General features: G+C 41.3%; 1 protein-coding gene across 4 annotated transcripts in view; it reads left to right on the top strand.

The window, feature by feature from the left end:
* The window catches only part of PRICKLE2 (prickle planar cell polarity protein 2), a 938,433-nt gene that overhangs the window by 179,538 nt on the left and 744,796 nt on the right, over positions 1–14,099 (top strand). For all 4 annotated transcript variants that reach the window (XR_012678591.1, XM_075183368.1, XM_075183371.1 and 1 more), the window contains 3 exons: positions 5,313–5,450; positions 9,343–9,546; positions 12,878–13,064. Coding sequence is in view for 3 of the 4 variants with exons in the window: in XM_075183368.1 (XP_075039469.1) it covers positions 5,313–5,450; positions 9,343–9,546; positions 12,878–13,064 (529 nt within the window). In the remaining variant the exon portion in view is untranslated. The remainder of the gene's footprint in view (positions 1–5,312; positions 5,451–9,342; positions 9,547–12,877; positions 13,065–14,099) is intronic.

The following is a 14,099-nucleotide window of genomic DNA, read 5'->3' as shown; positions in this document are numbered from 1 at the left end:
TGGGTAAATTTTGTGAAGTCTCGAGGGTACCAGGTACCATCTTGTGTAGAACTTGAATGTATTTTCTCTGATCGACGTGTTAATGGATACCTTGGAGATCCTAGTTCTGAGCCGGGACCATCCCTCCTGATCCAGAGTTTTACCAATGTCCCGTTCCCAAGCGGTCTCGAACAATTCGATGGAACTGCTTACTGGCCTGAGGTATACATGATATATCAGGGAAATCAGTCCCTGAGCTCCAACTCGGTTAGTACAGCATCTCTCAAAGGGCGTGGGGCTACGTAGTTTGGACGATCTGCATTTTGACTGTATAAAGCTTCTTATTTGAATGTAAGCAAAAAACAAGGACGACGGGAGTTTAGACTTTTCTCTCAGGTCCGAGAAGGATTGAGGGGCATATATCCCTGTAATATGAGTAAATTGCGTAATCCCCGCTTTTTGCCAGGGTGCTGCATAGGATTTGGTATTCCCGGGGGGGAAGTCTGGATTATGCCAGAGTGGTGTGAGAGGGGAGGGGTATGAAGTGAGTTTCCATCTCCTGTGAAGTTTATCCCTTAGATCAAGTGTAAGTGTGTAAGGAGGGGTTAGAATAAACCGAGGCCGGTCTCTGACTGCGGGAAAGACAGGGGAGGAAGCTGAGAGTGTGTTCTGGTGTGAGTGCATTTTTGAGGTCGACCCATCTCTTGAGTCCTGGGGGCGTCTGCCAAGAGACTATGTGGCTTAGGTTCTGAGAACAGGTTTTAAACGTGCTGGTTTGCTTTTCCACCAATTTTTTTCTTTCTTTCTTTCCTTCATCACCTGTGGAACAGTAGCCCACCGGCTTCACCTGGCCTGGAGACCTAAAAATGTGCAAAATGTGCTTTTTTTGGCCAGCGGTACCCTATTGGACAATTGCTCAGCTACTTAGCAGCAGGAGATATTGGCGACAGTTTCAGAAAATGCAAACAGACTTTGGAGCTTTGTTTGGAACCATGAGGCTTTCTGTATTCTATACATTGTGTTCCAATGCATAACGTATCTCATTTTGTGTACTATACACAGTCCATACCTGCCAACTCTACTCTTCTCTCTCCCCCCGGGAGATCCTGGGGGAAAAGTCGAGGGCCCAGTGCAGGTGGGTTTCATTGTCCTGTGACGGGCGGGATAAAATTATGCCAATTGAGCCCCCCCCGTCCACTTCACTATGAAGTGAGCAGGATGCAGATGGATGGTTTGCCAGGCCAACTACCTAAAATGTTGGCAGTCTCCTGGATATTCCGGGCAAGTAGGACATAGTCAAGTGAGATGGAAATAAAATTTTGCTCTTTTCTAAATGCCGCTCTGGTTGCCGCTACCAGTTAGCCAAGTAGCTCAGACCGTGGTGTTTAATGGCTACGAAACAAAAATGTGGGTTTATTTAATAGCACAGTGTGATAAAGGTGCAGTAACTTATAGCGACCCATAAGCTTCTGTCATTTTTCTAGTACAAGCTCGACATCTAAATCAAACCTGGTTGCTATGGGTTACAGAACATTTCTGCACATAGCACCATTGTAATTTAATAAACCTTTTAGACTTAATCTTTTTATTGGGTTTCAGCGATAGTAAAATAAAGACTATCCTAAAACTGTAATTTCGTTTTCAAGGTAAGTCGTTATATATTCGTAATAGGGACCACTGAAAACAAACACATGTTTTGATATTGCATTGCACATACGCATCTGGAACCTCTATTCCAGCCGTGTTTTGTATCTGGATGTTGTTACTGTGAACGATTGAGATCTGTTTTCTCAGCAGTAAAAAACCAGCGTAATGTCTTATTGAGGCTTAATTTTCAATTCCTAGTGTCTCGACACAGACTTGACTTAAATTCATCTCCCTGTTATTTTGGGCACGTTGCCTTGCAGTATGAAAAAAAATGATTCATAGGTGAAAAATCAGTTGCATACATATCCTTATCAGCTGTAATATTCATTATTAACACATTTTATGGCCTTGTGATCAGCCATTGGTCCCCTGTCCTGTTGTTATCATTGTCTCCAGTGGAACTTGGTTCTAAGCATCCCCTAAAAGCTTTCCTGGGGCTTGTAGTACCATAAAATCTGGCGTGCTATAGATTTGCTAAGGCTGCTATAATTTGCTAAGGCTGCTCTACAGAATCTCGTTAAATGTTTCATTATATATTCATTTTTATGGTTCTTAAATATATCCGTAAATGCAATTATTAATGACATATATCTTGCTAAATTCCATCGATGACTTGGATTTGTAATTAAATCACCCTCCATCCTACAAATAACATGGAAAATTAACTTTCTATACATTTTAGTTTATACTTTAAGCAAGGAACCAGCTGGGGATGCATGGAGCCGCCAAATTCTGACTGTATGTTACGAAGGATAGTACCTTTTTTTGCACCACTTTTCATAAATGTTCCCATTTGAGCTCATCACATAGCAGGAGGATAGATGGGCGCTGACCCGACAGCATTACAGAACTACAAAATGCACCATGACATGAAGGTGACTTCTCTAGATCTATTGTATTACCAAATCGCAATATACATATTGTTAAACCTTCGGTTTTATCCTGAATTTTGGCACGCTCTCCAATTTAGCATTAGAAAACAGAGAAAGGTCTTTCTCTGTTTGAACTGTTGCCAAACTGAAGAGATTTTTGGTTCTTTTTGTTTGTGGACAGAGCTCCTTTTGGGTTCATTCCTGAAAACTGAGGACACATGGTCATACATTAGATGAAAAGGGTGGGGCTTAATCAACCTGTAGCCAATCAGAGTATTAGAATATTAATACACCACAGAGTATTTCAGCTCAGCGGTCCTCTACTGGTCCAGATTTAAAGTGGAAGAGGCTTGGCCATTGTGTATGGATATGGATTTCGGTGTCCTTCTTGGGTAGTGTCTGTGTATGAGAAGATTGTGGTGTCCTTCATGGGTAGTGTGTGTATGGGAAGATTGTGGTGTCCTTCCTGGGTAGTGTGTGTATGGGAAGATTGTGGTGTCCTTCATGGGTAGTGTCTGTGTATGGGAAGATTGCGGTGTCCTTCCTGGGTAGTGTCTGTGTATGGGAAGATTGCGGTGTCATTCCTGGGTAGTGTCTGTGTATGGGAAGATTGCGGTGTCCTTCCTGGGTAGTGTCTGTGTATTGGAAGATTGCGGTGTCCTTCCTGGGTAGTGTCTGTGTATGGGAAGATTATGGTGTCCTTCCTGAGTAGTGTGTGTGTGTGGGAAGATTGCGGTGTCCTTCCTGGGTAGTGTCTGTGTATGGGAAGATTACGGTGTCCTTCCTGGGTAGTGTCTGTGTATGGGAAGATTGCGGTGTCCTTCCTTTGTAGTGTCTCTGTATGGGAAGATTACGGTGTCCTTCCTGGGTGGTGTCTGTGTATGGGAAGATTGCGGTGTCCTTCCTGGGTAGTGTCTGTGTATGGGAAGATTGCGGTGTCCTTCCTGAGTAGTGTGTGCGTATGGGAAGATTGCGGTGTCCTTCCTGGGTGGTGTCTGTGTATGGGAAGATTGCGGTGTCCTTCCTGGGTGGTGTCTGTGTATGGGAAGATTACGGTGTCCTTCCTAGGTGGTGTCTGTGTATGGAAAGATTGTGGTGTCCTTCCTGAGTAGTGTCTGTGTATGGGAAGGTTGCGGTGTCCTTCCTGAGTAGTGTGTGCGTATGGGAAGATTGCGGTGTCCTTCCTGGGTAGTGTCTGTGTATGGGAAGATTACGGTGTCCTTCCTGGGTAGTGTATGTGTATGGGAAGATTGCGGTGTCCTTCCTGAGTAGTGTGTGCCTATGGAAGATTGTGGTGTCCTTCATGGGTAGTGTGTGTATGGGAAGATTGTGGTGTCCTTCATGGGTAGTGTGTGTATGGGAAGATTGCGGTGTCCTTCCTGGGTAGTGTGTGTGTGTATGGGAAGATTGCGGTGTCCTTCCTGGGTAGTGTGTGTGTGTATGGGAAGATTGTGGTGTCCTTCATGGGTAGTGTGTGTATGGGAAGATTGTGGTGTCCTTCCTGGGTAGTGTGTGTGTGTATGGGAAGATTGCGGTGTCCTTCATGGGTAGTGTGTGTATGGGAAGATTGTGGTGTCCTTCATGGGTAGTGTGTGTATGGGAAGATTGTGGTGTCCTTCCTGGGTAGTGTGTGTGTGTATGGGAAGATTGCGGTGTCCTTCCTGGGTAGTGTGTGTATGGGAAGATTGCAGTGTCCTTCCTGGGTAGTGTCTGTGTATGGGAAGATTGCGGTGTCCTTCCTGGGTAGTGTCTGTGTATGGGAAGATTGCGGTGTCATTCCTGGGTAGTGTCTGTGTATGGGAAGATTGCGGTGTCCTTCCTGGGTAGTGTCTGTGTATGGGAAGATTGCGGTCTCCTTCCTGGGTAGTGTCTGTGTATGGGAAGATTATGGTGTCCTTCCTGAGTAGTGTGTGTGTATGGGAAGATTGCGGTGTCCTTCCTGGGTAGTGTCTGTGTATGGGAAGATTACGGTGTCCTTCCTGGGTAGTGTCTGTGTATGGGAAGATTGCGGTGTCCTTCCTTTGTAGTGTCTCTGTATGGGAAGATTACGGTGTCCTTCCTGGGTGGTGTCTGTGTATGGGAAGATTGCGGTGTCCTTCCTGGGTAGTGTCTGTGTATGGGAAGATTGCGGTGTCCTTCCTGAGTAGTGTGTGCGTATGGGAAGATTGCGGTGTCCTTCCTGGGTGGTGTCTGTGTATGGGAAGATTGCGGTGTCCTTCCTGGGTGGTGTCTGTGTATGGGAAGATTACGGTGTCCTTCCTGGGTGGTGTCTGTGTATGGAAAGATTGTGGTGTCCTTCTTGAGTAGTGTCTGTGTATGGGAAGGTTGCGGTGTCCTTCCTGAGTAGTGTGTGCGTATGGGAAGATTGCGGTGTCCTTCCTGGGTAGTGTCTGTGTATGGGAAGATTACGGTGTCCTTCCTGGGTAGTGTATGTGTATGGGAAGATTGCGGTGTCCTTCCTGAGTAGTGTGTGCGTATGGAAGATTGTGGTGTCCTTCCTGTGTAGTTTGTATTGAAATATTGCGGTGTCCTTCCTGGGTGCTGTGTGTTTTGTGTAATTTCCAAGCAGTGTTACAGCAAAAAAGTACCATGTTTTCCTACTTAATTTCTCTACAATCTTATATATTGATTTTGTCTATACAGCAGGACTTGCAGTCTTTCCCGCATAGATAAACAGAAAATGTTTCATACTATTCCTAAATATTTAGAACTGCCTTTCTTGCCATTGATTTCCAATGTCTGAAGCAGTATGACTCATATAATTGCAGAAGGTTCGAGAGCTGAAATCTCTTTTTTTTTTTTTTTCTGTTCCAGGTTCGCTACTGCAATTCTCTGGATGAGGAGGAAAAGAGGGAGCTAAAACTGTTTAGCAACCAAAGAAAAAGAGAGAATTTGGGAAGAGGAAATGTGAGGCCGTTCCCGGTGACTATGACGGGAGCCATCTGTGAGCAGGTATATACAGAGGGGTGATCACACTGATTTTCCATTGTTTAAATAATAGAAGTCACAGGACATCACTTTTTCTGTTGATCTGACGTGTACAGCACCAGAGTATGGACACAGCTGGCAAAACCAAGATGTTGTATAAGATGAATTTTTCTATTTGTCCTGATGTCCACATGTGGTCAACACCCTCCTTTGTCCAGGACATGAAGTACGTTAAAGAATCCGTATTGCTTGGGCAACCAGATTGTGTCATTGAATTCTTATTACACGATAACCACATACACACACATGACACATACCTGTTCTCCTTTCAGATTCTCATTTGTATCCAGGAAAATTTATTTTGGATTTAGATCACCCATATCCGATTGCGTTTACACCAGTCATGCCACGATCTGCCCAATTTGGTGACAGATAACCAATTGGGCTCTTGTATGACCCGATACCATTTATATTAGATTAATTTCTATTATATATTTAGTGACCCTTTAAATTCTAAAATAAACAGTATCATTTATATTGTGGATGTCTAGGAGATTAATGAGAAAATATTCATACATAGGAAAGCCTCCATATTACGTAGCTGCTTAATATAACTTAAATAAAAGGGTATAGTTGTCATTTTTTGTTTGGACCAGTATGCTTTTCCGTCCCTTTCCCCATTGCTAAAAGATGAAATGTTCGCCAAAGCGGTTTAAGGCCAGAGCTCCTCTGTTTTCATTCTCTGAAATGAAAGAGGAGAGGCAGCGAACGCTTCATATATCTGAGTAATTGGTTAAGTCTGAAAAATTGTCCCCCATCACACTGTCATCCGCAGACGTCGGCAGATTCAAAGCCGCTGATGTTGGCAGATGACGTACGCAGAGAGCGTTCCAGCTCGCCCTCTGAATACAGAAGATTTATAAACTGCAGCACCATAAGTAATATTCTGTTAAACTACGTTAGATAGGTAGGATGTAGTTTTTAAAAATAATAATAATAATAATAAAAAAAGGCCCCTTTGGGTCCATTCTGTTCAAAATGACTTAAAATAAAAAAAATGTCCAGCGAGTGACAATGCCTTTAGGCAGTCATTCAGACGAGCGTCTTCTGAGCATTTTCTGCGATTGCCTTCCCGGAGGAGCGAGATGCAGGGAAGCTCATCTGGTCATTAAGGTTTAAACACATTCAACACAACCGTGCGAGAATTGGCAGAGGATAAAAATAAATGCCTTATTATATGTCCAAATATTCCTGTAAGCTCACACTTTTTCTTTTTTTTTCTTTTTTTAATTGTGGAACTAACGCATGCGGCATGACCAGTGTAACAATGCATTGCACTCGGTTCGCTGTTGTTAGAGCGGATAGCGTTACAGTTCATTATTGGATATCACAGAAACTTTTAGTTACGTTGGAATTAAATCGTAAATCTAATTTTACGTCTTGCTGTGTCATCTCATTTCTGTCCTCTTCACAATTTCCCCACTGCCACTTTCACATAGCAGTGACATAATTACCGCTTTACAAAGGGTTTGGGATGGTTTTAACGAAGGTCCCGTCTATGAGACCACAGATGAAGAGTTTAGTCACAGCTTCTCTTTGAGTGTCTTTTAAATCCTTTTTAAGAATCTTTAAGAACATTATTTTCTCCTGTAATTCTGGCATGTGAGATATCGCAGCTCAAACCTTTTTTTAAGGGTTGGTTTGGCTGGACAGACCCCCTGAGGAGGCTGAAAGTCCTGAGGCATCACATTCACCATGGGTTCTTAAGGCTAAGCAGTTTGTGTTATTAGATGCAGCCATTCAGGATACAACCCCTAATAGCCTCCCTGGGACCCGAATTAATGATCTATACAGCTAAATAATGAGAAAATACCACTGTGTCAAGAGGAGCTGGCTTCTAATGTGTTAATTGTGTGTACAACGGGGGCATTTGTCATGCTGGCAACAATATCGCCTCCATACGCTCTATGCAGATAACGAATCCTTTGAGAGCCATCATGTGGGGATTTTTAACCAAATAAAGTATTAAAGTTGTAAATGGTATTTTTTTGGAGGCTTCCTGCAGCTTCTAAGCACAAATGAGCTGTCACACTGGAAATTCTACATTTGCCTTAGAAGCTGTGGATACAATGGATTCTGTGCGTCTTTGGAAACATCCTGGGACAATGGGGTATTGCAGGTGTACTGAGAAAGTGTGACATCAGCAGGAGGGGCTGAGGGTACTCACAAGGGGTTTGGTTAGAGAGGGGTCGTCAGCATGTCCATTGGTGAAATTGTGAAGGCGAGATCTAAATCAGCGGAGCGTTATTGTAGGGTGGGTGTGTCCATAGCTGGGTGACACAGTGGTTAGCGTTGCTGCCTCGCAGTGCTAGTGCCCATTGATTTCCAAGGGGAATTATCTGTATAGGGTTTGTATGTTCTCCCTGTGTCTCTGTGAGGGTCCTGCGGGTGCTCCGCTTTTCTCACACAGTCCAAAAACATAGCTGCACATTAATAGGCTTCTGATGGAATTGACCCTAGTGGGCGTACGGAAGAATGTAGACAGGGGGCAGCTTGATAGACATTATGATTGCACCTATATCATCATCATTTATTTATATAGCGCCACTAATTCCGCAGCGCTGTACAGAGAACTCACATCAGTGCCTGCCCCATAGGAGCTTACAATCTAAATTCCCTAACATACATAGACACAGACAGACAGACTAGGGTCAATTTGATAGAAGCCAATTAACCTACCAGTATGTTTTTGCAGTGTGGGAGGAAACCGGAGCACCCGGAGGAAACCCACGCAAACACTGGGAAAACATACAAACTCCACACAGATAAGGCCATGGTCGGGAATCAAACTCATGACCCCAGTGCTGAGAGGCAGAAGTGTTAACCACTGAGCCACTGTGCTGCCCATATATATAAATAAAGCTTACTAATATGTGTACCCTGAACAGCGTGGTTACATGACATTTCCCAGTGATAATATAGTGTCACTTCATAATTTTATTGATTCATCAAGTTCCTCTTTTTGTTCAATATGTTCTATTTCAATATTAATTATTAGGACTCCCTTGTTTTTCTTCTTATTTGGATTGTAAGCTCATATAGTCAGGGATTTTTAGAATGAATCCATAATGTATGCTGTCACTTTGCTGTTTATATACTGAGCATCATCCACAGAGTCTATCAGAACCATGTTTGCCAACTTTTCTAAATATTTTTTACTGACAAGTATCTATACATTTACTGACAGGTATATATCTAAAAGTGAAAGTGGTAAAATCATCTACAGAAGGTGTAAAAAGAAAAGTAATAAAAGAGTTTACTATGATTCAAAATGATTTGTTTGGTATTTCTGTATGCATTAAAGTAATATCTATAGATGGGAATTTGTATTTTCCTATTCTTAATATTATATGGGATTAATATATTCTTATTACAGTATGAGATGAGTATTCTCATATTATTATTATTATATGGGATGTGTATTTTTTTATTCGTATTATTATATGGGAGGAGTATTTTCCTATTCTTATTAGTATGTGGTATTCGGTATTGTCCTATTATTATTGTTATATGGGATGAGTATTGTCCTATTATTATTATTATTATATGGGATGAGTATATTCCTATTATTATATGAGATTAGTGTATTCCTATTATTATATGGGATGAGTATTCTCCTATTATTATTATTATTATTATTATTATTATTTGGGATGAGTATATTCCTATTATTATATGGGATGAGTATATTCTTATTATTATATTGGATGAATATATTCCTATTACTATATGGGATGAGCATTCTCCTATTATTATATGGGATGAGAACATTCCTATTTTATGGGTATTGTGGTTGCTTCCGTCTGTCAGTAGATGTCTGTATGATTTCCGAGCGCCGTGTCTTCTTGCGTTACAGTGCGGAGGACAGATTAATGGAGGGGACATCGCCGTGTTTGCATCAAGGGCCGGGCATGGCATCTGTTGGCATCCTCAGTGCTTCGTTTGCACCATATGTAACGAGCTGCTGGTCGACCTAATTTACTTCTACCAGGATGGGAAGATCTACTGTGGCAGACACCACGCTGAGTGCTTGAAGCCCCGGTGTGCAGCCTGTGACGAGGTGAGGAACAGATCAGACTAATCACACGTCCCTCTCCTCTCAATGCTCTATGCTTACATCATTATCATTACACTGACATATCTTGTGGATGTAGTCATGCAGTATGCTATCTCACACACTCTTACAATCTGTGCTATTTAAGGCCCACTAAGCTTTACATACCATATAAAATGACTAAAGGGTAAAGTAAAGGGTCCCATCCAGATAATTACAATGATATCTCTTGCGATGTATATGTCCTTATGCAGTGTTATAAAGACTGAGACCTAGGACTAGTGTAAACAGGTGCACTTTGTGTACACAGACACATTCCTCAGCAGAATACAGAATTGACTTACAGGTCCATAGTCTGTCCTTTTCCTGCGTGTGTTCTGCTTCTTTGTTTGTTTGGGTGGGGGTGCATTTTCATTTTTACTTAATATTTTCTGTCGAACATTTAAGTTTAGCAATAGGTTTTCCTATGCCTTCTTCATTTACTGTATCCATCCCCACCACAACTGCTAGAAGACTATTACGTGGATCTTTCGCCCTTATTTATTTAACTTATTTTAACCTTATATTACCTTTCAGTCTTTATCCAATATCAAAGCGTGTCCCTTTAACCCTTACCTCTCTGGGGCCAGTATTGCCAACACAGCTGGGTACATACTACATCTCAGTTTGTTGAGAGCCATATCTGGTATTGCTTCCTTGTGTGTTGGTTCATCTCTAGAGTCGCTTGAGAGACGCCCCATGCAAGCAATCCAGAATCTTACTACCCCTGGATGAATTGGCCATTTGCATATTGTAGTCAGCATTAGGTATATTGGAATCTTCCAGAATTATTGGGCCTGATTCATTAAGGAAAGTGAGGCAAAAAAATTAGTAAGTTTTCTCCAGGACAAAACCATGTTAGAATTCAAGGGGTGCAAATTAGTTTATTATTTTGCTCATAAGATAAATACTGGCTGCTTGTTCATGTAGCACACAAATATTTGATAGCTTTGTTTTACACTGACATTTGAAGTTTATCTAGGACATGCCCGACCCCAACTATAAATCTGTCCCCACATTTTAAATTTACCTCCCCTCCAATGCAACATGGTTTTGCCTAGGTGAAAAGTTACTATTTTATTTTTTTTGCTTTACTGTCCTTAATGAATCAGCCCAATTATCTCCCCTTTTGTTGCCATATTTGTCATTTGCTACAATGATAATCTTATCAAGTTCTCCGTCTTGTCCTGGTTTTCTAGAAGTTGTTTCTATTCAAATAACCTCTCTCACCAGTCACAGATTAATATAAAGCTTATTGTGGTGCCCACAGCCATAAACACCACATAGAAGAGATAATAATAATATATAGAAGTGTGTAATTATGTTAACTGTAAGGGGTCTTGGACACATTTGAGAGTCATTGCAGGTATTTTTGCACACAGATCTGTTTAAAGTGCAGACTTCGCCTGTGCACAGAGTAGGCGGCCATTTTGAGGGCTGGGCCAATGTGACTGAACCAGTGTTCATGTGAAGGCAGGCAATACATTCACAACAAGCAACACTGAGGCTTAAGGAACAAAGACCCTCATGACACAATGATGTTCCCTGTGACTCGATACGCCATGTTTTCTCGAATATTGGCTCAGCACACAAAATGGCCACCTCCACGACCTGTAAGCATCAGGCACACGTTAAAAACATATCTAATAAAATGACCTAATTGTGACCTTTTACCTTTTTCCCAAACCGTGCTCGGTTGTTTACATGTAATTTATAATGGGTGAACGGATTCTTATTTTTTAAAATGAAGTTAACTGGATAAATTATGTCTATGCCAGACACAAATCTGAATCATTTTTGGAACATTCCACTCAGTCCTATTATAAATCATGTCCATCAAAAAACACTTTACTCATATTTCAAGAATCTACCTTTTTATTGCTGTCCGTGCTATTCCCTGTGGCAAGTAATCTACTATTTTAATATCGATTTGGTGGTTTGTTGCTGAAAGGCTGCCATTGTGTGAAAATGCCCCAGGGTCTCCGTGTGTACAGATGTTCCAGTAAATATTTCAGTGGTTATGTGCGTCTTAGTGGGATGGTGAGAAATAGCTGTTGTTTTATCTCACCTCAGTATGTTACTATTCAGCAGACATCACACCACAATCCATCCCTTGACAGGATAAAGTGGGATTAAGCAGACTGGGGGACGTGCAGATTATCTCTCTTTTTTTTTTTTTTTTTTGTTATTGGGAGATCTCAAAGCACTAGACTCACTTAATGGTACGTTATTTCCCCGAAATAAAACACATTTATGGTATAAAGAATATTATGATGTTTTTATGTGCGTTCAGGGAATCGTTCATCGATTCAGGCCATGACGTAGGTTAGAAAAAAACCAGATTAATCCACACAATGCAATATAGGGCTTCTTGAAACAGGAGGTGGTCACTCACCCCTGAATTAAAATAGCATTGTTCTACAAATGTAAAAAAAAGGGGTTGTGGGTGGAGACCTGCAAATTACTTACATATCCCATGTGGCCATGTGCGCATCTAAAACCACTAGTTAATAGCATAGACTTAGATGTATGTAAATCTTTATATCGATTATAGAGACAGCATTTTAAAAAGCAAAATTGAGGCAAAGTCCTACAGTGGTCCAAGGATCAGTACACTACAGCCAAAACCAGTACTATTGGTACTATCAGTTGGTAAAATACTTAATGGGTTTTATTAATCAGTAACTAACATTTCAACAGACCGTCAGTAGAACACGGACATAATGTAGAGACCTATAGACTTACCATTAATTTTAAATATGTGATATCTGTGTTTCAATCACATCCCTTTAATATGCAAATACGATTATGGTAGCTGATCAAGTTGGAAATGTTAGAATAATGCTAAGACGGATCATTGTCATTTTTAAGAAATATGATGTTGCATGCATTAAAAAAATATTCTACAATGTCGCCCAATTAAGCTCAGATTCACAGCTTATGTGATAATGATGTTGGGAACACCAATTAACTGTTAAAATGTTAATTATTTGACATTGAAATCCCTTAGACTGATCCGCTTAACATCACAGTTACCCGTTCCCTAACTAACTGTTTTATGAGCTGAAAACATCCTAACAATTCACTGGGAGCTAGTGACGTGCAGGCGATCCTCCTGAATTGACAGGCTGCATTTATAAGTAGTTCTTCTCCCGTGTAGGGATCCCTTACCCGAGTACTTTTACGCACCCATCCGATAACACGGCCATTTCTTTGCTCAGTCATCAGCGTCTTTCTGATGTGGTATAGTATTTCAGTTAATAATGATGTTTTATTCTGATTCCTCCTTCCCTGTTAGATTATTTTTGCAGATGAATGTACGGAAGCAGAGGGGAGACACTGGCACATGAAGCATTTTTGTTGTTTTGAATGCGAAACCGTCCTCGGCGGCCAACGGTACATTATGAAGGAAGGACGACCATACTGCTGTAACTGCTTCGAGTCCTTATATGCGGAGTATTGTGACACCTGTGCACAGCATATAGGTGAGAATCAATGGCGTGTTCATATGCACATATTCTGTATAGCTTCATATCGCTGAACCTCCCTTCACGTGTTTGTGTTTATATTATGTAACTATTTCTTCACAATTATATTTATTTAAGTCTGTTACTTTGCTTCCTCTGTGGATGTAGAATCAAATATCGTTATTAAAGTGGGACCATCACCTACACAATGTTGGGGCGGCCATTTTGTATGCTGAGCCTCTGTGCCTGAGAAGGCAGCCTATCAAATCGCAAGGATCTAGTGACATCACTCAGACATGAGGCACGCCCCATACTGAGTTGATAGGCTGAGTATTGGTTCAGCCGACAAAATGGCTGCCTTCGCCGTGTAGTAGTTCACAGGCCTAATTTAAGGCAGTGAAATAGAACCGTATTCATTAGAAATGAGAGGATATTCACTTGACATTACCAAGCTATACTTTCCAAATGAGATGCAAATGTGAAGTCAGAGGATGGCTCTCTAACGCAACACAAGAGTAGTCATTTCAGTATAATGACCCTTTATATCCATCTTCCATTTCCGCCGAGCAGATAATTTCACGGCAAAATGCATGTGGAGAATAATTTGCCCATCAGTGAATGGATGTAAATTGTAAGTGTTTACACGACCAGATATTGCACTAGGGTAATGATATAGCGAATAATCACTAGCTCCGTATTTACCGTAGCAAATGTGATACAACAGTAAAAGCTGCAGAGCCTAATTGTTAATTGATTCCAAATGTGACTGATTATTGATTAAGGAACCTTAGCGCTGTCACTGGTTAAAGCAGTCGTGTTGGGCTCCTTATACTCCATCCTTCGTGTCGAGCTTCTTGTAGTGACCTCCATCCACTATGTAATTTATCTAATAGGAAATGAAGCCTTAGTGCTGTATCTAGTGCAACACAAAGGTTATGATATGGAATAGCGTAGGCTTCCTAAACACGTCCTCTAATTCCACCCCTTAGATTAAATGGTTTAATTGGAATACTTATTATTCTGAACATCTATCCCCGCCACAAAACAAAAATG

Source organism: Mixophyes fleayi, chromosome 8 (assembly GCF_038048845.1).
Source record: "Mixophyes fleayi isolate aMixFle1 chromosome 8, aMixFle1.hap1, whole genome shotgun sequence".
NCBI lineage: Eukaryota > Metazoa > Chordata > Amphibia > Anura > Limnodynastidae > Mixophyes > Mixophyes fleayi.
Note: the sequence above shows the minus strand (reverse complement) of the source record. Positions and strands in the feature narration are given on the sequence as shown.